Source organism: Oncorhynchus tshawytscha, unplaced genomic scaffold (assembly GCF_018296145.1).
Source record: "Oncorhynchus tshawytscha isolate Ot180627B unplaced genomic scaffold, Otsh_v2.0 Un_contig_3158_pilon_pilon, whole genome shotgun sequence".
Taxonomy (NCBI): Eukaryota; Metazoa; Chordata; class Actinopteri; order Salmoniformes; family Salmonidae; genus Oncorhynchus; species Oncorhynchus tshawytscha.
The window spans coordinates 190,001-213,671 of NW_024609755.1; the positions used below are offsets into that span (position 1 = coordinate 190,001).

The window sequence follows — 23,671 nt, forward strand, 5'->3', positions numbered from 1 at the left end:
TGTAGTGATGCCTCTAGCACTGAGATGCAGTGCCTTAGACCACTGCACCACTCGGGAGCAATGACCAGTAGAGCTGAAAGGACAGCACAAACAGATCTGGGACCAGGCTACATATACAGTCCACTCCTCCTGATGGGTAAATATACCTACTGGGACTGTCTGGTGAACTGCACTGTAGTCAAACAGATCTGGGATCAGGCTACATATACAGTCCACTCCTTCTGGTAGGTAAATATACCTACTGAGACTGTCTGGTGAACTGCACTGTAGTCAAACAGAGAGACAGAGAGGCTACAGTACAGCAGCTGTACCTCCATCACATCACTCTCTACACCATGCTAAGAAAAGTGTGTCTCCCCAAATGGCACCCTATTCCCTATATAGTGCACTACTTTTGACCAGGGTCTATAGGGATGCAAGGGAATAGGGTGCCATGTGAGACGCATCCTAAGTCTCCATGTTTAATTCAGGCTAGTGGTGAGGTAATGATGAGTTACAGGGCCATGTTTCCAGGTCTACACAGTCTAGTCAGCTGCTGGTTTGGCTTCTGGTTCCATGGAAAGACACAGCGTTGTTCACGGGAAAAGAGAGGTGTGTTGAGAAAGATTTCAGAGGATGTGAGACGTGAGAGGTGTTTACAACACAGTGACTCTGGAACGAATAGAGGCTGAAGAGAGAGGTAGTAGAGAGAGGAGGGAGAGAGGGGGGAGAGAGGTAGTAGAGAGAGGAGGGAGAGAGGGGGAGAGAGAGGAGGGAGAGAGGGGGAGAGAGGTAGTAGAGAGAGGAGGGAGAGAGGGGTAGAGAGAGGGGGGAGAGAGGTAGGGAGAGAGGGGGAGAGAGGTAGTAGAGAGAGGAGGGAGAGAGGGGGAGAGAGGAGAGAGGAGGGAGAGAGGGAGTAGAGAGAGGGGGAGGGAGAGAGGGGAGAGAGAGGGGGAGAGAGGAGTAGAGAGAGGAGGGAGAGAGGGGGAGAGAGGGAGTAGAGAGAGAGGAGGGAGAGAGGTAGTAGAGAGAGGGGGGAGGGAGAGAGGGGGAGAGAGGAGTAGAGAGAGAGAGGAGGGAGAGAGGGGGAGAGAGGTAGAGAGAGAGAGGAGGGAGAGAGGGGGGAGAGGGTAGAGAGAGAGGAGGGAGAGAGGGGGAGAGAGAGGAGGGAGAGAGGTAGTAGAGAGAGGAGGGAGAGAGGGGGAGAGAGGGGGTAGAGAGGGAGGAGGGAGAGAGGTTGTAGAGAGGGAGGAGAGGAGGAGAGAGAGAGAGGAGGAGAGAGAGGGAGAGAGGGAGTAGAGAGGGGGGAGAGAGGTAGTAGGAGAGGAGGGAGAGAGGTAGAGAGAGAGGAGGGAGAGAGGTAGTAGAGAGAGGGGGAGAGAGGGGGAGAGAGGTTGTAGAGAGAGGAGGGAGAGAGGTAGAGAGAGAGGAGGGAGAGAGAGGGGGAGAGAGGTAGTAGAGAGAGGAGGGAGAGAGAGGGGGGAGAGAGGAGAGGGAGAGAGGGGAGAGAGAGGGAGAGAGAGAGGGAGAGAGAGAGAGAGGGGGAGGAGGGGAGAGAGGGGGAGAGAGGTAGTAGAGAGAGGAGGGGAGAGAGGGGGAGAGAGGTAGTAGAGAGAGGAGGGAGAGAGGGGGAGAGAGGAGTAGAGAGAGGAGGGAGAGAGGAGGGAGAGAGAGGAGGGGGAGAGGGGAGAGGAGGTAGAGAGGGGGGAGGGAGAGAGGGGAGAGAGGTAGTAGAGAGAGGGGAGAGAGGAGTAGAGAGGGAGGGGAGAGAGGGAGAGAGAGAGGGAGAGAGAGAGAGAGGGGAGAGAGGTAGGGAGAGAGGGAGAGGAGGGAGAGAGGGGGAGAGAGGTAGTAGAGAGAGGAGGGAGAGAGGAGGGAGAGAGGAGTAGAGAGAGAGAGGTAGAGAGAGGGAGAGGAGAGAGAGGGAGAGAGAGGGGGGAGAGGGGGGAGAGAGGTAGTAGAGAGAGGAGGGAGAGAGGGGGAGAGAGGGGAGAGAGGAGAGAGAGAGGAGGGGAGAGAGGTAGTAGAGAGAGGGGGAGGAGGGAGAGGGGGAGAGAGAGGAGGGAGAGAGGGGGGAGAGAGAGAGGTAGTAGAGAGAGGAGGGAGAGAGGGGGGAGAGAGAGAGGAGGGAGAGAGGAGGGAGAGAGGAGGGAGAGAGAGAGAGAGGAGGGAGAGAGAGGAGGGAGAGAGGGGGAGAGAGAGTAGAGAGAGGAGGGAGAGAGGGGGAGAGAGGTAGTAGAGAGAGGAGGGAGAGAGGGGGAGAGAGGTAGTAGAGAGAGGAGGGAGAGGGGGAGAGGTAGTAGAGAGAGGAGGGAGAGAGGTAGTGGAGAGAGGAGGGAGAGAGGGGGAGAGAGGTAGTAGAGAGAGGGGGAGAGAGGTAGTAGAGAGAGGAGGGAGAGAGGGGGAGAGAGGTAGTTTTTTTTTTTTTTTTTTTCCCGTGTTATTTCTTACACTAGTACCCCAGGTCATCTTAGGTTTCTTTACATACAGCCGACAAGAACTACTGAATATAAGATCAGCGTCAACTCACCATCAGTACGACCAAGAATATGTTTTTCGCGATGCGGATCCTGAGTTCTGCCTTACAACCAGTGTAACCGAGTGGATCACATGCAGCGACCAAAAAAAAAAAAACCGACTCAGAAAAAGAGGGAAACGAAGCGGTCTTCTGGTCAGACTCCGGAGACGGGCACATCGTGCACCACTCCCCAGCATTCTTCTTGCCAATGTCCAGTCTCTTGACAACAAGGTTGATGAAATCCGAGCAAGGGTAGCATTCCAGAGGGACATCAGAGACTGTAACGTTCTCTGCTTCACGGAAACATGGCTCACTGAGAGACGCAATCCGAAGCGGTGCAGCCAGCGGGTTTCTCCACGCATCGCGCCGACAGAAACAAACATCTCTCTGGTAAGAAGACGGGCGGGGGCGTATGCCTTATGGCCAACGTGACATGGTGTGATGAAGGAAACATACAGGAACTCAAATCCTTCTGTTCACCTGATTTAGAATTCCTCACAATCAAATGTAGACCGCATTATCTACCAAGAGAATTCTCTTCGATTATAATCACAGCCGTATATATCCCCCAAGCAGACACATCGATGGCTCTGAACGAACTTTATTTAACTCTCTGCAAACTGGAAACGATTTATCCGGAGGCTGCATTCATTGTAGCTGGGGATTTTAACAAGGCTAATCTGAAAACAAGACTCCCTAAATTTTATCAGCATATTGATTGCGCAACCAGGGGTGGAAAGACCCTGGATCATTGTTACTCTAACTTCCGCGACGCATATAAGGCCCTGCCCCGCCCCCTTTCGGAAAAGCTGACCACGACTCCATTTTGTTGATCCCTGCCTACAGACAGAAACTAAAACAAGAAGCTCCCACGCTGAGGTCTGTCCAACGCTGGTCCGACCAAGCTGACTCCACACTCCAAGACTGCTTCCATCACGTGGACTGGGAGATGTTTCAGACAAGGTCAGACAACAACATTGACGAATACGCTGATACGGTGTGCGAGTTCATTAGAACGTGCGTTGAAGATGTCGTTCCCATAGCAACGATTAAAACATTCCCTAACCAGAAACCGTGGATTGATGGCAGCATTCGTGTGAAACTGAAGGCACGAACCACTGCTTTTAATCAGGGCAAGGTGTCTGGTAACATGACTGAATACAAACAGTGCAGCTATTCCTCCGCAAGGCTATCAAACAAGCTAAGCGCCAGTACAGAGACAAAGTAGAATCTCAATTCAACGGCTCAGACACAAGAGGTATGTGGCAGGGTCTACAGTCAATCACGGACTACAGGAAGAAACCCAGCCCAGTCTCGGACCAGGATGTCTTGCTCCCAGGCAGACTAAATAACTTTTTGCCCGCTTTGAGGACAATACAGTGCCACTGACACGGCCTGCAACGGAATCATGCGGTCTCTCCTTCACTGCAGCCGAAGTGAGTAAGACATTTAAACGTGTTAACCCTCGCAAGGCTGCAGGCCCAGACGGCATCCCCAGCCGCGCCCTCAGAGCATGCGCAGACCAGCTGGCCGGTGTGTTTACGGACATATTCAACCAATCCCTATACCAGTCTGCTGTTCCCACATGCTTCAAGAGGGCCACCATTGTTCCTGTTCCCAAGAAAGCTAAGGTAACTGAGCTAAACGACTACCGCCCCGTAGCACTCACATCCGTCATCATGAAGTGCTTTGAGAGACTAGTCAAGGACCATATCACCTCCACCCTACCTGACACCCTTGACCCACTCCAATTTGCTTACCGCCCAAATAGGTCCACAGACGATGCAATCTCAACCACACTGCACACTGCCCTAACCCATCTGGACAAGAGGAATACCTATGTGAGAATGCTGTTCATCGACTACAGCTCGGCATTCAACACCATAGTACCCTCCAAGCTCGTCATCAAGCTCGAGACCCTGGTTCTCGACCCTGCCCTGTGCAACTGGGTACTGGACTTCCTGACGGGCCGCCCCCAGGTGGTGAGGGTAGGCAACAACATCTCCTCCCCGCTGATCCTCAACACTGGGGCCCCACAAGGGTGCGTTCTGAGCCCCCTCCTGTACTCCCTGTTCACCCACGACTGCGTGGCCATGCACGCTCCAACTCAATCATCAAGTTTGCGGACGACACAACAGTGGTAGGCTTGATTACCAACAACGACGAGACGGCCTACAGGGAGGAGGTGAGGGCCCTCGGAGTGTGGTGTCAGGAAAATAACCTCACACTCAACGTCAACAAAACTAAGGAGATGATTGTGGACTTCAGGAAACAGCAGAGGGAACACCCCCCATCCACATCGATGGAACAGTAGTGGAGAGGGTAGCAAGTTTTAAGTTCCTCGGCATACACATCACAGACAAACTGAATTGGTCCACTCACACAGACAGCATCGTGAGGAAGGCGCAGCAGCGCCTCTTCAACCTCAGGAGGCTGAAGAAATTCGGCTTGTCACCAAAAGCACTCACAAACTTCTACAGATGCACAATCGAGAGCATCCTGGCGGGCTGTATCACCGCCTGGTATGGCAACTGCACCGCCCTCAACCGTAAGGCTCTCCAGAGGGTAGTGAGGTCTGCACAACGCATCACCGGGGGCAAACTACCTGCCCTCCAGGACACCTACACCACCCGATGCTACAGGAAGGCCATAAAGATCATCAAGGACATCAACCACCCGAGCCACTGCCTGTTCACCCCGCTGTCATCCAGAAGGCGAGGTCAGTACAGGTGCATCAAAGCTGGGACCGAGAGACTGAAAAACAGCTTCTATCTCAAGGCCATCAGACTGTTAAACAGCCACCACTAACATTGAGTGGCTACTGCCAACACACTGTCAATGACACTGACTCTACTCCAGCCATTTTAATCATGGGAATTGATGGGAAATTATGTAAATATATCACTAGCCACTTTAAACAATGCTACCTTATATAATGTTACTTACCCTACATTGTTCATCTCATATGCATACGTTGATACTGTACTCTATATCATCGACTGCATCCTTATGTAATACATGTATCACTAGCCACTTTAACTATGCCACTTGGTTTACATACTTATCTCATATGTATATACTGTACTCGATATCATCTACTGTATCTTGCCTATGCTGCTCTGTACCATCACTCATTCATATATCCTTATGTACATATTCTTTATCCCCTTACACTGTGTATAAGACAGTAGTTTTTTTTGGAATTGTTAGTTAGATTACTTGCTCGTTATTACTGCATTGTCGGAACTAGAAGCACAAGCATTTCGCTACACTCGCATTAACATCTGCTAACCATGTGTATGTGACAAAATTTGATTTGATTTGATTTGATTTGAGAGAGGGGGAGAGAGGTAGTAGAGAGAGGGAGGGAGAGAGGGGGAGAGAGGTAGTAGAGAGAGGAGGAGAGGAGAGAGGTAGTAGAGAGAGGAGGGAGAGAGGGGGAGAGAGGTAGTAGAGAGAGGAGGGAGAGAGGGGAGAGAGAGAGGAGGGAGAGAGGGGGAGAGAGGTAGTAGAGAGAGGAGGGAGAGAGGGAGAGGTAGTAGAGAGAGGAGGGAGAGAGAGGGGGGAGAGAGAGGAGGAGAGAGGTAGAGAGAGAGGAGGGAGAGAGGGGGAGAGAGGAGTAGAGAGAGGAGGGAGAGAGGGGGAGAGAGGTAGTAGAGAGAGGAGGGAGAGAGGTAGTAGAGAGAGGAGGGAGAGAGGGGGAGAGAGAGGGGGAGAGAGGTAGAGAGAGAGGAGGGGAGAGAGGGGGAGAGAGGGGGGAGAGAGGTAGTAGAGAGAGGAGGGAGAGAGGTAGTAGAGAGAGGAGGGAGAGAGAGGGGGGAGAGAGAGGAGGGAGAGAGGGGGAGAGAGGTAGTAGAGAGAGGAGGGAGAGAGGGGGGAGAGAGAGGAGGGAGAGAGGGGGGAGAGAGGGGGGAGAGAGAGGAGGGAGAGAGAGGAGGGAGAGGGGGAGAGAGGTAGTAGAGGAGAGAGGGAGAGAGAGAGGTAGTGGAGAGAGGAGGGAGAGAGGGGGAGAGAGGAGTAGAGAGAGGAGGGGGAGAGAGAGGGGGAGAGAGGTAGTAGAGAGAGGAGGGAGAGGGGGAGAGAGAGGTAGTAGAGAGAGGAGGGGGGAGAGAGGGGGGGAGAGAGGAGGGAGAGAGGTAGTAGAGAGAGGAGGGAGAGAGGGGGAGAGAGAGGGAGAGAGAGAGGTAGAGAGAGAGGAGGGAGAGAGGGGGAGAGAGGTAGTAGAGAGAGGAGGGAGAGAGGTAGAGAGAGAGAGGAGGGAGAGAGGGGGAGAGAGGTAGAGAGAGGAGAGGAGAGAGAGAGGGGAGAGAGAGTAGAGAGAGGAGGGAGAGAGGTAGAGAGAGAGGAGGGAGAGAGGGGGAGAGAGGTAGTAGGAGAGAGGGGGAGAGAGGTAGTAGAGAGAGGAGGGAGAGAGGTAGTAGAGAGAGGAGGGAGAGAGGGGGAGAGAGGTAGTAGAGAGGAGGAGGGAGAGGGGGGAGAGAGAGGAGGGAGAGAGGTAGTAGAGAGAGGAGGGAGAAAGGAGGGAGAGAGGTAGTAGAGAGAGGAGGGAGAGAGGTAGTAGAGAGAGGAGGGAGAGAGGGGGAGAGAGGTAGTAGAGAGAGGAGGGAGAGAGGTAGTAGAGAGAGGAGGGAGAGAGGGGGGAGAGAGGTAGTAGAGAGAGGAGGGAGAGAGGGGGAGAGAGGGGAGAGAGAGGAGGGAGAGAGGGGGAGAGAGAGGAGGAGAGAGGGGGAGAGAGGTAGTAGAGAGGAGGGAGAGAGGTAGTAGAGAGAGGAGGGAGAGAGGGGGAGAGAGAGGAGGGGGAGAGAGGTAGAGAGAGGAGGGAGAGAGAGGGGGAGAGAGAGGTAGTAGAGAGAGGAGGGAGAGAGGGGGAGAGAGGTAGTAGAGAGAGGAGGGAGAGAGGTAGTAGAGAGAGGGAGAGAGAGAGGAGGGAGAGAGGGAGAGAGGGGGGAGGGAGAGTAGTAGAGAGAGGAGGGAGAGAGGTAGTAGAGAGAGGGGGGAGAGAGGTAGTAGAGAGAGGAGGGAGAGAGGTAGTAGAGAGAGGAGGGAGAGAGGGAGGGAGAGGGGAGAGAGAGTAGAGAGAGAGGAGGAGGGAGAGAGGGGGAGAGAGGTAGTAGAGAGAGGAGGGAGAGAGGAGTAGAGAGAGGAGGAGAGAGAGAGGTAGAGAGAGAGGAGGGAGAGAGGAGGGAGGAGGAGAGAGGGAGAGAGGAGGGAGAGAGGAGAGAGAGAGAGGAGGAGGGGAGAGAGGTAGTAGAGAGAGGAGGGAGAGAGGGGGAGAGAGGGGGAGAGAGAGGAGTAGAGAGAGGAGGGAGAAAGAGGAAGGGGGAGAGAGGTAGTAGAGAGAGGAGAGAGGGGGAGAGAGAGGAGTAAGGGAGAGAGGAGTGGAGAGAGGGGGAGAGAGAGAGGAGGGAGAGAGGTAGTAGAGAGAGGAGGGAGAGAGAGGGGAGAGAGAGGTAGTAGAGAGAGGAGGGAGAGAGGTAGTAAGAGAGAGGAGGGAGAGAGGTAGAGAAAGAGGAAGAGGGAGAGAGGTAGTAGAGAGAGGAGGGAGAGAGGGAGGAGGGAGAGAGGTAGTAGAGAGAGGAGGGAGAGAGGGAGGGAGAGAGGTAGTAGAGAGAGGAGGAGAGAGGTAGGAGAGAGGAGGGAGAGAGGGGGAGAGAGGGTAGAGAGAGGGGGAGAGAGGAGTAGAGAGAGGAGGGAGAGAGGGGGAGAGAGGAGAGAGAGAGAGAGGAGGGAGAGAGGGGGAGAGAGGTGTAAGAGAGAGAGGAGGGAGAGAGGGGGTTGAGAGAGAGGAGGGAGAGAGGTAGAGAGAGAGGGAGGGAGGAGGAGAAGGAGGGAGAGAGGTAGTAAGAGAGGAGGGAGAGAGGTAGTAGAGAGAGGAGGGAGAGAGGGGGGAGAAGAGGTGTGTAGAGAGAGGAGGGAGAGAGGTAGTAGAGAGAGGAGGGAGAGAGGAGGGAGAGAGGTGTGTAGAGAGAGGAGGGAGAGGGTAGGAGAGAGAGGGGTAGAGAGAGGAGGGAGAGAGAGAGGGGGAGAGAGGTAGTAGAGAGAGGAGGGAGAGAGGAGGGAGAGAGGTTGTAGAGAGAGAGGAAGAGGAGGATAATGTAAGAGAGAGAGAGAGGTTGAGAGAGGAGGGGAGAGGAGGGGAGAGAGGTAGTAGAGAGAGGGGGAGAGAGGAGGGAGAGAGGTAGTAGAGAGAGGGAGAGAGAGAGAGAGAGGAGGAGAGAGGAGAGAGAGGAGAGAGGAGAGGAGGGAGAGAGGTTGTAGAGAGAGAGGAGAGAGAGAGGGAGAGAGGTGAGGAGTAGAGAGAGGGAGGGGAGAGATAAGTGAGAGAGAGAGAGAGGAGTTGTAGAGAGAGGAGAGGAGAAAGAGGAGGAGAGAGGGTTGTAGAGAGAGGAGGGAGGAGAGAGAGGTTGAGAGAGAGGAGAGGAGGGAGAGAGGGGAGAGAGAGTGGTTGAGGAGAAAGAGGAAGTAAGGGAGAAGAGATAATGTGTGTGTAAGAGAGAGAGAGAGGAGAGAGAGAGAGAGAGAGAGAGAGGTTGAGGAGAAAGAGGAAGTAAGGGAGAAGAGATAAGGTGTAGAGAGAGAGAGGAGGAGAGAGGAGAGAGAGAGAGTGGTTGAGGAGAAAGAGGAAGTAAGGGAGGAGAGATAATGTGTGTAAGAGAGAGAGAGAGGAGAGAGAGAGGAGAGAGAGAGAGTGGTTGAGGAGAAAGAGGAAGTAAGGGAGAAGAGATAATGTGTGTAAGAGAGAGAGAGGAGGAGAGAGGGAGAGAGAGAGTGGTTGAGGAGAAAGAGGAAGAGGGAGAAGAGATAATGTGTGTGTAAGAGAGAGAGAGAGGAGGAGAGAGGAGAGAGAGAGAGTGGTTGAGGAGAAAGAGGAAGTAAGGGAGAAGAGATAATGTGTGTAGAGAGAGAGAGGAGAGAGGAGAGGAGAGAGGAGAGAGAGAGAGTGGTTGAGGAGAAAGAGGAAGTAAGGGAGAAGAGATAATGTGTGTGTAAGAGAGAGAGAGAGGAGGAGAGAGGAGAGAGAGAGAGTGGTTGAGGAGAAAGAGGAAGTAAGGGAGAAGAGATAATGTGTGTGTAAGAGAGAGAGAGAGGAGGAGAGAGGAGAGAGAGAGAGTGGTTGAGGAGAAAGAGGAAGTAAGGGAGAAGAGATAATGTGTGTGTAAGAGAGAGAGAGGAGGAGAGAGGAGAGAGAGAGAGTGGTTGAGGAGAAAGAGGAAGTAAGGGAGAAGAGATAATGTGTGTGTAAGAGAGAGAGAGAGGAGGAGAGAGGAGAGAGAGAGAGTGGTTGAGGAGAAAGAGGAAGTAAGGGAGAAGAGATAATGTGTGTGTAAGAGAGAGAGAGAGGAGAGAGAGAGAGAGAGAGTGGTTGAGGAGAAAGAGGAAGTAAGGGAGAAGAGATAATGTGTGTGTAAGAGAGAGAGAGAGGAGGAGAGAGAGAGAGAGAGAGAGTGGTTGAGGAGAAAGAGGAAGTAAGGGAGAAGAGATAATGTGTGTGTAAGAGAGAGAGAGGAGGAGAGAGGAGAGAGAGAGAGTGGTTGAGGAGAAAGAGGAAGTAAGGGAGAAGAGATAATGTGTGTGTAAGAGAGAGAGAGGAGGAGAGAGGAGAGAGAGAGAGTGGTTGAGGAGAAAGAGGAAGTAAGGGAGAAGAGATAATGTGTGTGTAAGAGAGAGAGAGAGGAGGAGAGAGGAGAGAGAGAGAGTGGTTGAGGAGAAAGAGGAAGTAAGGGAGAAGAGATAATGTGTGTAAGAGAGAGAGAGGAGGAGAGAGGAGAGAGAGAGAGTGGTTGAGGAGAAAGAGGAAGTAAGGGAGAAGAGATAATGTGTGTAAGAGAGAGAGAGGAGGAGAGAGGAGAGAGAGAGAGTGGTTGAGGAGAAAGAGGAAGTAAGGGAGAAGAGATAATGTGTGTGTAAGAGAGAGAGAGGAGGAGAGAGGAGAGAGAGAGAGTGGTTGAGGAGAAAGAGGAAGTAAGGGAGAAGAGATAATGTGTGTGTAAGAGAGAGAGAGGAGGAGAGAGGAGAGAGAGAGAGTGGTTGAGGAGAAAGAGGAAGTAAGGGAGAAGAGATAATGTGTGTAAGAGAGAGAGAGAAAAAAGGAGGGAGAGGGAAGGAGAGAGGAGCAGTCCTAGTTGAGGTATTGCTGCAGCAGCTGAACATTACAGCTGGAATTAAAAGCAGTCACCGTCACGCACAGACTAGCCCTGCTCTACTCACCTACACACACACACGAGGAGAGATGAGGTGTGCATGACCGAGACCACTCTGTTCTGTACCTGTACTCTGTTCTGTACCTGTACATTGTGTGTGTGTGTGTGTGTCATCGATCTACATGAACCTGATACAACAGAAACAACCGCTCAGCTCATCACGTCTGTCCAAGCACCTCTCACCTCGCCTCTGCCTGCCTGCCTGCCTGCCTGTCTGCCTGTCTGCCTTTTGAAAGGAGCCTTCAAAGGCCATTTGGCATGCAGCCTATAGCAGCCTATATTCCCTCACAGCCAGTGTTTAGGAGGTCTAACATAAACCTGCCTCACACATAGCTGAGTGCACTGTCAGACCAGTCAGAGTTGGCAACAAGACAAGCCCCAGGCATCAGGGACAATGCAGTGAATGGAAGGAGTATGAATGAGGTCTGTTATATGTAACATGAGAAGAGATGTTGGCTGAAGACTGAACACATTTCATCAGGTTAATATTCATATAATAGAGACAGGAAGACTGAGTTCATAATACCAGCCCACACACACACACACCACACACACACACACAGAGACAAACACCGCGCAAACACACACCACAGACACAGACAGACAAACACCAAGCAAATACAGACACACACACACAAACACACACACAGACAAACACAAACACACAAACACACCACGCAAACACAGACACACACACAATTACACACCATGCAAATACAGACACACCACGCAAATACACACACACACACACAAAGAAAACACTATACGCAGACACACACAAGATACACACAGACCATACACAGCTGTCACCTACAGAACAATCCAGTCAGGTAGGTCCCCTCACGTTTACTACCCGAGTGCCTTTAACATGTTCTTGATGTAGGTATGTACCATTGACCGCAGTTGGATTGACCCTCTGTTGGATGTGAAGATGTTAAATGGTGGTTGAATAATGGAGGATCTGTCTGGCTCCATCTTGGAGTCACCTAGTTAACCCTGACCGGGGCTCTAGGCTGCCCTTCTTCACAAGCAGCACCTGAGCACCTAAGTTGAAAAATGTAGGCGCACACAAATAAATGTAGGAGCACAATGAAAAATATTTGAGACATTAAAGCTAGAATCTTACATTTTCTAGGCGCACTGGTGCTCTTAAATATATATTTCAGGTCGCACAGTAAAATAAATAGGCGCAGATGTGAGTAAAATGCTTGTACTGTAGAGCCCTGCTGTGTGTGGGGGTGGCGTGCTCACAGGCATCCCAAATGTCAGTGATTCTTCCCATGACTAACTCAATCATGGCAGCATATCAGTGTACCACTACAGATAGGCTTTACATGAACTAAACCCTCTCCTTTCACACACATTATGGCAGGCGTCCCAAATGGCATCCTATTCCCTTTATAGTACACTACTTTAGACCAGAGACAAAAACTGTAGAAAACAACACTAGGGTGGGTGGGTAGGTGGGTAGGTGGGTAGGTGGGTTTGTGTGTGTGTGTGTGTGTATATATAAAATGTGGCGACGGACAACATGACAGGGAAGATTTTGATTTACTGGACCCATATGCATTGGGTGTATAACCCACTGGGCGTTCCCCCACGGTGCTCACAATGACACTGGGCGTTCCCCCACGGTGCTCACAATGACACTGGGCGTTCACCCACGGTGCTCACAATGACACTGGGCGTTCACCCACGGTGCTCACAATGACACTGGGCATTCACCCACGGTGCCCACAATGACACTGGGCATTCACCCACGGTGCCCACAATGACACTGGGCATTCACCCACGGTGCCCACAATGACACTGGGCATTCACCCACAGTGCCCACAATGACACTGGGCGTTCACCCACGGTGCCCACAATGACAGGAATCACAGATTATGGTAATTCATGCATCTAATTAATAGAACATGCAACTCATGTAATGAGGCAGCCAATAAAATGTCATTTTCAAACATTTGACAAAATGCAATTTGCAGGAAAACACCATTCTAAACAGAGCACCTGGGAAAACACCATTCTAAACAGAGCACCTGGGAAAACACCATTCTAAACAGAGCACCTGGGAAAACACCATTCTAAACAGAGCACCTGGGAAAACACCATTCTAAACAGAGCACCTGGGAAAACACCATTCTAAACAGAGCACCTGGGAAAACACCATTCTAAACAGAGCACCTGGGAAAACACCATTCTAAACAGAGCACCTGGGAAAACACCATTCTAAACAGAGCACCTGGGAAAACACCATTCTAAACAGAGCACCTGGGAAAACACCATTCTAAACAGAGCACCTGGGAAAACACCATTCTAAACAGAGCACCTGGGAAAACACCATTCTATGGGTTGCTAATATGATTACAATTGTGCCTTTGGTTTTTGGACAATGAAAGAAAGTTGATATGAAAACCAATAGAACAGGAGAGAAATGGCATAGTGGTGGGTCCAATAGGGAAGGAAATGGAAATTTGTAAACATGATATAATTACTCCGGTCTATACAGAAATAAATCAAATCACTCAAAATACATCCCCAGAAAGCGTGACTTAGCCACAGAGGAATCAAGGATCATTGGCTTCTTTAAAAAAATTGCTGTGGATTGTTTCACATCACAAACTAGTAGGCCCGCAATTTGGGCAGCGCGCTTGGCAACAGGCCCAGCAGATTACTGAGTCGCGGCTGTCAGCAACACACATCTAAAATAAGTGTGAAGATAATGTGTCAAGTGTAATGTTTTATGTTGAGACAAGAAGAAGGGGAGGGATGTGTGGTGAAGTTATAGGCCAGTCTCTCTCCAGAATGGCTCAGCCGACACCTGCAAATTCCTGCGCATTCATTGTTTCATTGTGTGAAATGTTTGCCCTTAGATATTTTTGATCAATTCCCCATTACATATGTCACCAGCAGTAAATGTTCCTTTAATCCCTGTCATTTGATTACATTAATTTATGTTAATGTATTTCTTAACTACAATAATTCACCATTCTCACAGTGAAAAGGTTGTTCCAGAATTCACAACCTGCTATACTTGTCAGTAACAGGTTTTGGTTTATTTCATAACCATCATACATTTTTTAATTGTTATTGGTTTGGAGTGTTCCATTTGAGCAATGAGCATGTGTCTAGTTTCTCTGTCCTGATAATGTTGAGGGGGAGCGGGTGTGCCTGGGCACACATAGAAGTACCTGGCCTGCTGAGGCTGGTGATCTCTCATTAGTTGACTTAATAAAAATGATAAACATTAAAAGTTACGATTAACAACACGACAATCATTGAGAAAGGAAAACGTTATTATTGAAATGAAACTGTTCCGTGAAAATGCGCATCTGAAAATCATAACTGGCGCAGAACAGTAGGAATGGTAGGATAAATTGTAGCTTGCACGAACTTCAAATTCACAAGCCGCCTATGAAGTCTTCATGAAATAATTGCCTCCTGTTTCCATGGTGGGATTTTGCCTATAGGCTACTTTGAAACAAGGTGAGACGTGCTTCATAATATGAAATACATCATTCTTGTTTCAAACAATGAAGTACATTTTCAAAATGCATAGTGCCTCCAGCTGACATTGTACAGTGGTGTGTGACGCGCTGACAGCCTGTTTCCTGCACTTGAATGGGAGGCGCACTTCAATTACCAGTTGAGAAATAAAAATAGTAGCTCTTTAAATCGTGCACCAAAAGTATTTTTAACACGTGATTGCAATTGTTGCGCAATGAATGGGCTTGTAAAAGCACTCGTTTTACTCCAGCAACAACCAGCTGAGGATTGTATTGTTGTATTGGATAAATAAGATACTTTTAGTGTATCTGGACAACCCTTCAAATTAGTGGATTTGGATATTTCAGCCACACCCGTCGAGCACACAGCCATGCAATCTCCATAGACAAGCATTGGCAGTAGAATGGTCCGCAACTGAAGAGCTCAGTGACCTTTAACAAGTCAGTTCGTCAAATTTCTGCCCTGCTAGAGCTGCCCCAGTCCACTGTAAGTGCTGTTATTGTGAAGTGGAAACATCTAGGAGCAACGGCTCAGCCGCAAAGTGTTAGGCTACACAAGCTCACAGAACAGGACGGCCAAGCATGTAAAAATCCTCTGTCCTAGGTTGCAAAAATCACTTCACTACCAAGTTACAAACTGCCTCTGGAGGCAACGTCAGCACGATAACTGTTAGTCTGGAGCTTCATGAAAAGGGTTTTGTTGGCCGAGCAGCCGCACACAAGTCTAAGATCACCATGTGCAATGCTAAGTGTTGCCTGGAGTGGTGTAAAGCTCACTGCCATTGGACTCTGGAGCAGTGGAAACGTGATCACGCTTCACCATCTCTTGTTACAGCATGACTACGCCCCCGCGCACAAAGCCAGGTCCATACAGAAATGGCTTGTCAAGATCGGTGAGGAGAAACTTGACTGGCCTGCAGAGCCCTGACCTCAACCCCATCGAACACCTTTGGGAGCCAGGTCTATCGCCCAACATCAGAGCCAGACTTCACTAATGCTCTTGTGGCTGAATGGAAGCAAGTCCCCTCAGCAATGTTCCAAAATCTAGTGGAAAGCCTTCCCAGAAGAGCAGAGGCTGTTATAGCAGCAAATGGGGGAACCAACTCCATATTAATACCCATGATTTTGGAATTAAATGTTCAACGAGGTGTCTACATACTTTTGGCCATGTAGTGTACATGATTACTAACGAAAATACACACAGGCCAAATCCATTATTAACCTATAGAGTGATAAACATGACAGCAAATGTATTATTTGGGCCGACAACAGTTTTATTTATCAGCTTTCATATAATAATTTTATGGCCAAAAGTCGCTATGCCACGGTGTGAGTGTGTGTTAAAGACAGGGCCCTGGGTGAGCCCTAAGGGTCTCAGTGTGAGTGGTACATCGTTAGACCTAGTGTGGGAGGTTTCTTCCCATGAAATGGACCCTGACATCTCTGAGGGCTACATAAACGGCCTATTGTGCACTACTTATTCCCTATATAGTGCATTACTTTTTCCCTATATAGGGCACTACTTTTTCCCTATATAGTGCACTACTTTTCCCCTATATAGTGCACTACTTTTCCCCTATATAGTGCACTACTTTTCCCCTATATAGTGCACTACTTTTCCCCTATATAGTGCACTACTTTTCCCCTATATAGTGCACTACTTTTAGTGCATGACCAGATCCCATGGGGCTCTGGTCAAAAGGAGTGCACTATATAGGGAATAGGGTGCCATTGTGGACACAAACAGACACTGAGCCACCAGCCCTCAGGGATGGAACACAATGGAACACAATAGTAGTCGTTAGGCCTATGCTTTCAGCTGTAGTAGTATAGGCCAATGCATTCATCATTTTGTGTAAGATGGAATTGTATTATTTTAAACAATACAAAACATACACTTACAAATGACATCACACAAAGATCAACTGCATCACACCTGCTCAGACCCATCACCCACCTGCATCACCTGCTCAGACCCACCTGCTCAGACCCACCTGCTCAGACCCACCTGCTCAGACCCACCTGCTCAGACCCACCTGCTCACACCCCCAATTCCAGCGTCTGTATCTCTCCACCACATGGCATCAAAATGCACCATTTTGTAAGGCCAATACATTTGTAAAGCAAATGTCTCATGTGGCTGTTATAAAGTCTTTATGAATGTGCCTACAACAAACTGTTACCATGTTTTCCATGTTATGCTAGCCTATGTCCCAAAGCAAGTAGCCTCTAGCTTAGGTTCCATTCCCATGGTTGTTTCACCACATACTATAAGCAGCTGGTTCAAAATCACTCCACTGTACGCTATTATGAATAGCATTTAGAAGTCTGAATATAAAGAACGCCCTGAGCACCAACCATGTGTGTGAGAGTGACGTGAAAGTGTGTAGTATTTTCCCTCTCGAGCAAGTTTCAAACAGAGGCCAACATTATGTACCACAAGCAGCTGCTGTGAGCAATGATGAGGTTCTCATATCTCTCAAAATACAATCAGGGGGAAACAGTTTGGAAAGCAAATGACTGTTGCTGTCAAGAGAAGACCGTGAAAAGACTCATGTTTTACAGTTATGAAAATTCTCAACTTGATTGAAAATTCACTGTTTATCATTGTTGGGTCAGTCAGTGCCACATCAAAGTTAGTTTTTAGACAATAATTTCCTCCTCCAGGTTAGATGTCATATTGTAGGTTATTTGGGTCTCCCCTTCTCGTAGGCCTGTTATATGGATGAGACAACGTTGTTTTTATTGATCTGATTTGTCAGTCAGCCGAGTATTCTACCCTGTAATTTTTGTCATATTAAAAAAGATGACCCTAATGTCTCCAGTAATATAAAGTTTAGTACAATTGCATGAAATGTGTTTATAAAAGGCAACATTTTTCCTGTGCAAAGAAAGAACGAATGTATCTGATACAGCCTAAAGCCCACTGAACGGTCTATTTTGTGAAAAGAGTTACATTATCAGCCTAAATTATGACTATCCAATCTACTCATCACATTAGGAATAATAGGCTTCTTTACAAAAGTCTGCAAATGTGATGCATGGAATGCTTTATCATTAGAGGAGAATTTTTTGGGGCTAAAATTTGCTTCCCAAACTTGAAACTCGTGTACCGCATATTGCACCGACCTCCGGGGCACGAACCTCCGCTCCCCTTCCTGCATTTCAACACATTTTTGCCATGGTGCAGAGAGAAACATTTGCAGTTTTATAATGCTATTCTACACATTTTGTCATGAGGCTTACAGAAAATATTGCCGTTTTAAAGCTAATTTCCTGGAGGCCCAAGATATCACCCATAGGACACAGTGAAACCGACCTAATAACAAACCCGGAGACTGTACCACTACAGGTACTGTAGCCTCCCCATATAACTACAGTATGTGATGTACTACAGTCTCTGACAGGGGTCTGGCACTTTGTGGCGCAGCAGCTTGTGAACAGCTTACCCTGACACTGCAGGGGTTACTGGTTCAAATCCTGCTTAGGCTGTTCCCTCTCGTCAGCTCTGAGATGCTACACAGTGTGTGTAGGCTAGTATCAGATAGACCTCACTGTTAGACTAGCTGTGTGTAGGTTAGTATCAGATAGACTTCACTGTTAAGCTAGCTGTGCGTAGGCTAGTATCAGATAGACTTCACTGTTAGACTAGCTGTGTGTAGGATAGTATCAGATAGACTTCACTGTTAAGCTAGCTGTGTGTAGGCTAGTATCAGATAGACTTCACTGTTAGACTAGCTGTGTGTAGGCTAGTATCAGATATACTTCACTGTTAAGCTAGCTGTGTGTAGGCTAGTATCAGATATACTTCACTGTTAAGCTAGCTGTGTGTAGGCTAGTATCAGATATACTTCACTGTTAAGCTAGCTGTGTGTAGGCTAGTATCAGATAGACTTCACTGTTAAGCTAGCTGTGTGTAGGTTAGTATCAGATAGACCTCACTGTTAGAGTAGCTGTGTGTAGGATAGTATCAGATAGACTTCACTGTTAGACTAGCTGTGTGTAGGCTAGTATCAGATAGACTTCACTGTTAGACTAGCTGTGTGTAGGCTAGTATCAGATAGACTTCACTGTTAGACTAGCTGTGTGTAGGCTAGTATCAGATATACTTCACTGTTAGACTAGCTGTGTGTAGGCTAGTATCAGATAGACTTCACTGTTAGACTAGCTGTGTGTAGGATAGTATCAGATAGACTTCACTGTTAGACTAGCTGTGTGTAGGCTAGTATCAGATAGACCTCACTGTTAGACTAGCTGTGTGTAGGCTAGTATCAGATAGACTTCACTGTTAGACTAGCTGTGTGTAGGCTAGTATCAGATATACTTCACTGTTAAGCTAGCTGTGTGTAGGCTAGTATCAGATATACTTCACTGTTAGACTAGCTGTGTGTAGGCTAGTATCAGATACTTCACTGTTAAGATAGCTGTGTGTAGGCTAGTATCAGATAGACCTCACTGTTAGACTAGCTGTGTGTAGGCTAGTATCAGATAGACTTCACTGTTAGACTAGCTGTGTGTAGGCTAGTATCAGATATACTTCACTGTTAAACTAGCTGTGTGTAGGATAGTATCAGATATACTTCACTGTTAAGCTAGCTGTGTGTAGGCTAGTATCAGATATACTTCACTGTTAAGCTAGCTGTGTGTAGGATAGTATCAGATAGACTAGCTGTGTGTAGGATAGTATCAGATAGACTTCACTGTTAAGCTAGCTGTGTGTAGGCTAGTATCAGATAGACCTCACTGTTAGACTAGCTGTGTGTAGGCTAGTATCAGATAGACTTCACTGTTAAGCTAGCTGTGTGTAGGCTAGTATCAGATAGACTTCACTGTTAAGCTAGCTGTGTGTAGGCTAGTATCAGATAGACCTCACTGTTAGACTAGCTGTGTGTAGGCTAGTATCAGATAGACTTCACTGTTAAGCTAGCTGTGTGTAGGCTAGTATAATGATAGACTTCACTGTTAAGCTAGCTGTGTGTAGGCTAGTATCAGATATACTTCACTGTTAAGCTAGCTGTGTGTAGGATAGTATCTGATATACTTCACTGTTAAGCTAGCTGTGTGTAGGCTAGTATCAGATAGACTTCACTGTTAGACTAGCTGTGTGTAGGCTAGTATCAGATAGACTTCACTGTTAAGCTAGCTGTGTGTAGGATAGTATCAGATATACTTCACTGTTAAGCTAGCTGTGTGTAGGCTAGTATCAGATAGACTTCACTGTTAGACTAGCTGTGTGTGAGAGCTAAGGCCAAAAGCCATTCAGGCTACTGTCAGCAGATGGTCAATTCTTACAGGTCATCATATCCATATAATAGGCCCACTTCTAATGGGATTTCTATGATCATATCATTATTGTACTTCAGATAGCCTGCTACTCTGTTACACAGTCATACAGAGAATAGTTCCATATGCTCACTCTCTCTCACTCACTCACTCACTCACTCACTCACAGAGGGATAGGCAATCTATTACACAAACACAGACACAGGCTACAAAAAGGAATTTCAAGACAGAGAACGCAATTATCACTCATGTATTAATCAATAGACCAAAGTAACTTCCCGCTCTGTCGGGCTGGCAGCAAACCAGGATAGTCAGACAGGACACTAACACACCTTTCAAACCAGGATAGTCAGACAGGACACTAATACACCTTTCAAACCAGGATAGTCAGACAGGACACTAATACACCTTTCAAACCAGGATAGTCAGACAGGACACTAATACACCTTTCAAACCAGGATAGTCAGACAGGACACTAATACACCTTTCAAACCAGGATAGTCAGACAGGACACTAATACACCTTTCAAACCAGGATAGTCAGACAGGACACTAATACACCTTTCAAACCAGGATAGTCAGACAGGACACTAATACACCTTTCAAACCAGGATAGTCAGACAGGACACTAATACACCTTTCAAACCAGGATAGTCAGACAGGACACAAATACACCTTTCAAACCAGGATAGTCAGACAGGACACTAATACACCTTTCAAACCAAGACGTTTTTCTGCTAACTTTAACATCCAGACAACTTTTTGTCTACTTTTCTTTATATGAAAGGTACTACAAGCAACAAAGCCTATGCTTTTATTTCCGCCAACCGACCTAGTCATGATTGAGGTAAAGTTCTGCCTACAGCTTAGTACTGTATATGCATCATGCTGAGGCACTAAGCTCTTGATGGTTGCTAGGCAGCGCCCTTTACTACTATAAATCCGGTAAAGGTGCCAATGGATACAGACTGTTCCATTGACCAGACTGGTGCACATTCAACAAATCTGATCTAACAAAGTGGATATTCCTCAAATTCTTCATGACTGATGTATTGTAATAGTCCCACAATGGATTACTTAAGTCCAAGTTGGATATATTGTTTAGGTTGAGTTTGATTGAGCTCCTGTCCTGCCAGTTGTAAACTCTGCGAGGCAGGTTACATTACATAGGCTAGCCCACCACATGCACTGTTTTCTTCATGGCAACTGGATGGATCCAGAAACAAGTACTGTGGGAATAAATAAATAAATATCACTGAATGATGAAATATTGGAATAAAGTAGGCCAATGCAATTGAAGGCATCAAATTGTTGCTTACTGACACTCCCACAGTCATCTAATTGTTCTAATACATTTGGTCAACTATTTCAGCACTGTTTCACGCTGCTTTGAAACAAGCGCGGGGACTTGATAAATCAATCAGTCATATTTTAATTTTCACTGAATCTCCGTTTGGATATTGGTTGGGCTACAATTAGGCTGTAGAAACGTTAGCTAAGTTGCAGTGAGTGCTGCTCATGATCATCTTGTCTAGCTGGCTCATTCATTATCACTGATCAGAACATTGTGACAGCATGTTATGTATCTTAAAATTCATCATCACTGATCAGAACATTGTGACAACATGTTATGTATCTTAAAATTCATCATCACTGATCAGAACATTGTGACAGCATGTTATGTGTCTTAAAATTCATCATCACTGATCAGAACATTGTGACAGCATGTTATGTGTCTTAAAATTCATCATCACTGATCAGAACATTGTGACAGCATGTTATGTGTCTTAAAATTAATCTTCACTGATCAGAACATTGTGACAGCATGTTATGTATCTTAACAAGTGGATGATTTTGCTCTTCACTTGACCCCAGACCAAAAGACTGGGTCTTAATCCATCAATGTGATTCTGTTTCACTGAATCTCTCTGTCTGTATACAGAATGGTTCATTCTCTGGCTGGGAAAACAAGTGGAGGTGGAACATCTTTGTTTCCTCGTCTATCACTGATCTGAAACATTTAGCATGCTATATTTAAGCAATAAGGCCTGAGGGGGCCAATATACCACAGCTAAGGACTGTTCTTATGCACAACGTAATGCGGAGTGCCTGGATACAACCCTTAGCCATGGTATATTGGCCTTATTCCACAAAGCCCCAACTTAATTAGAGCAGTAAAAAAATGTTTTTATGTTTTGTCATACCCGTGGTATACAGCTGTCAGCCAATCAGCTTTCAGGGCTCGAAGCACCCCGTTTATAATGTAACCTAGATCAACAGTAGGGCTAGTATTTAGCTCGATCCGGTATAGGCAACTCCAAAAGCCTGCAGAGGTTGTCAAATATGAACACGGACTCACATGAAAATAGGATTGCTATTATCAATATCATGACAAAGACCCTACGCCTGCTCCCTAACAAAGGAGTGATAGTAGGCTAAATATGAAACGCAGATGAAAACAGCTTGGGCTTTGTTTCAAAATATCACTTTTAAAAAAATGTATTCCATTATATTCTTACAATAAAATGTGTGTGTGTGTTGACGGATCAGGTTGGTGTGTCTGGTCTGTTTAATGAACGAAATAAGGAACCATTGATTTCATTTGGAGGGCTTGTTTGTAAGGGGATCCTATGAACATGGGGGGGGGGGGTATTTTTGAGGGTGACCAACATCAAATGAGAAAATGCACACTGACTAACTACTATATTTCCAAATGACTATCATATTATTCATATGGATAGTAGATTGATAGTAAATGCGATATGATGCACGCAGAATAACATGCAACCTCTGAAATGATGCCAACTAGCTGTTTACGTCACCGCCTGCACAGCTGATGCTAGCTTGACAGCCGCTCGAGCTAATGATACATGAAACACACAGACGCCAATATTAGCTAGTCTCGCTCACCACACACACACACCCACCCACACCAAGCCCTAGCCCCGGGATAGGTGTGGCGTTTCAATCATATCATTCAATGTATAGTTTGGATGCTGGAAAGAAAACTGCATTATTATCGATGTTACATGTAAGATTGCGTAAAAACATCAAAGGAATTCCCCTGTCGACCCTTGTAACACGCAGCATCATAAAGGTCATCTGACAGGCTTTCCGTCTTAGGACCAAAGCAAATAAACAGAACATTAGCTCTGGCTCTATATCCTCTGCGAACACCGTAGGATAACCTTGAACACCCACGGTTAGCTGGCTAATGCCGAACGTTAATGTCAGAGCGAATGAATGATGTGGTGGATTGGCAGCCTCACAGACCTGACTCAACGTTACCCGCGAATATATCCGTGCACTTCATGCAGACGACTCTGTGAATCTTGTTAGCGCTCTGTCTGTACATGGCTAGCTAAGATGCTATCTAGCGCTGGTTAGTTAGCAAGGATGCTATCGCTGACAGCTAGGTAGCTAATCATCGTCTCCCAAACAGCGTCAGATCAGTTCAATTCAATATCAAAATAAAACCTACGGTGAAAGGAATGTCGTTGACGCTCCCCACAGAATAGCAGCAGTCACCGGGGTTCACAGCTCCCGTTAGCACCTGGTGGAGATGCATTTTCCCCTTCTTTTAGCTTCAACAGATGCCTGGATATTTAATTATTTACGACAGCGACTCGTCCACCCTCTGTTTCTCCATCTAACTCGCCACTGCTGCTGGGAATTGCATCCGTCTGTAGTCGGTCTGCCAGCGGCTTGTTTTTTGTTTCTCCGAATGTCCGCTAAAACGCCGCGGAGGTGGAGGATAATCTTTAGTCGGTTTGAATCAAATAGCAGGTTGTGTACATGTATGTGAAATAGGCTGCCTTCGCTGTCAGTGTCCAAACACACAGCGTCTGGATTCTTACAGGCAGCGCTTCGCTGAAGGAAGAATATCTGCAGCGAACATGACATGCGCGTTCACGGCGATCCGAAGGCACGACTGCATACCATAGACATATCATGTCTAGATTGTGAACGAGACTAGCGTATGTAGTTATCATTTCTAATTGTCGCCATATTTAATCTTATTAAATGACCCTGTCTGTAAATATGTTACAATGTCTGGCAAATATTTCATGGCAAATGTCCCCATTCGGTCAGAGACAATATACCCGCTCTAGTTTATAATTGCTATGTTGATGACGCTCCAGGTTTGGGGATCACGCACCAGTGTGACGAATACGCAGGCGTTCA

General features: G+C 47.3%; 1 protein-coding gene across 1 annotated transcript in view; it reads right to left on the minus strand.

Annotated features, from left to right (window-relative positions):
• dmxl2 (Dmx-like 2) overlaps positions 1–23,391 on the minus strand; it is a 116,172-nt gene extending 92,781 nt beyond the window's left edge. Inside the window, 1 exon segment of the mRNA XM_042317632.1 lies at positions 22,968–23,391. Coding sequence (XP_042173566.1) covers positions 22,968–23,054 — 87 coding nt within the window. The 5' untranslated portion in view covers positions 23,055–23,391.
• Between the last annotated feature and the right edge of the window lie 280 nt (positions 23,392–23,671).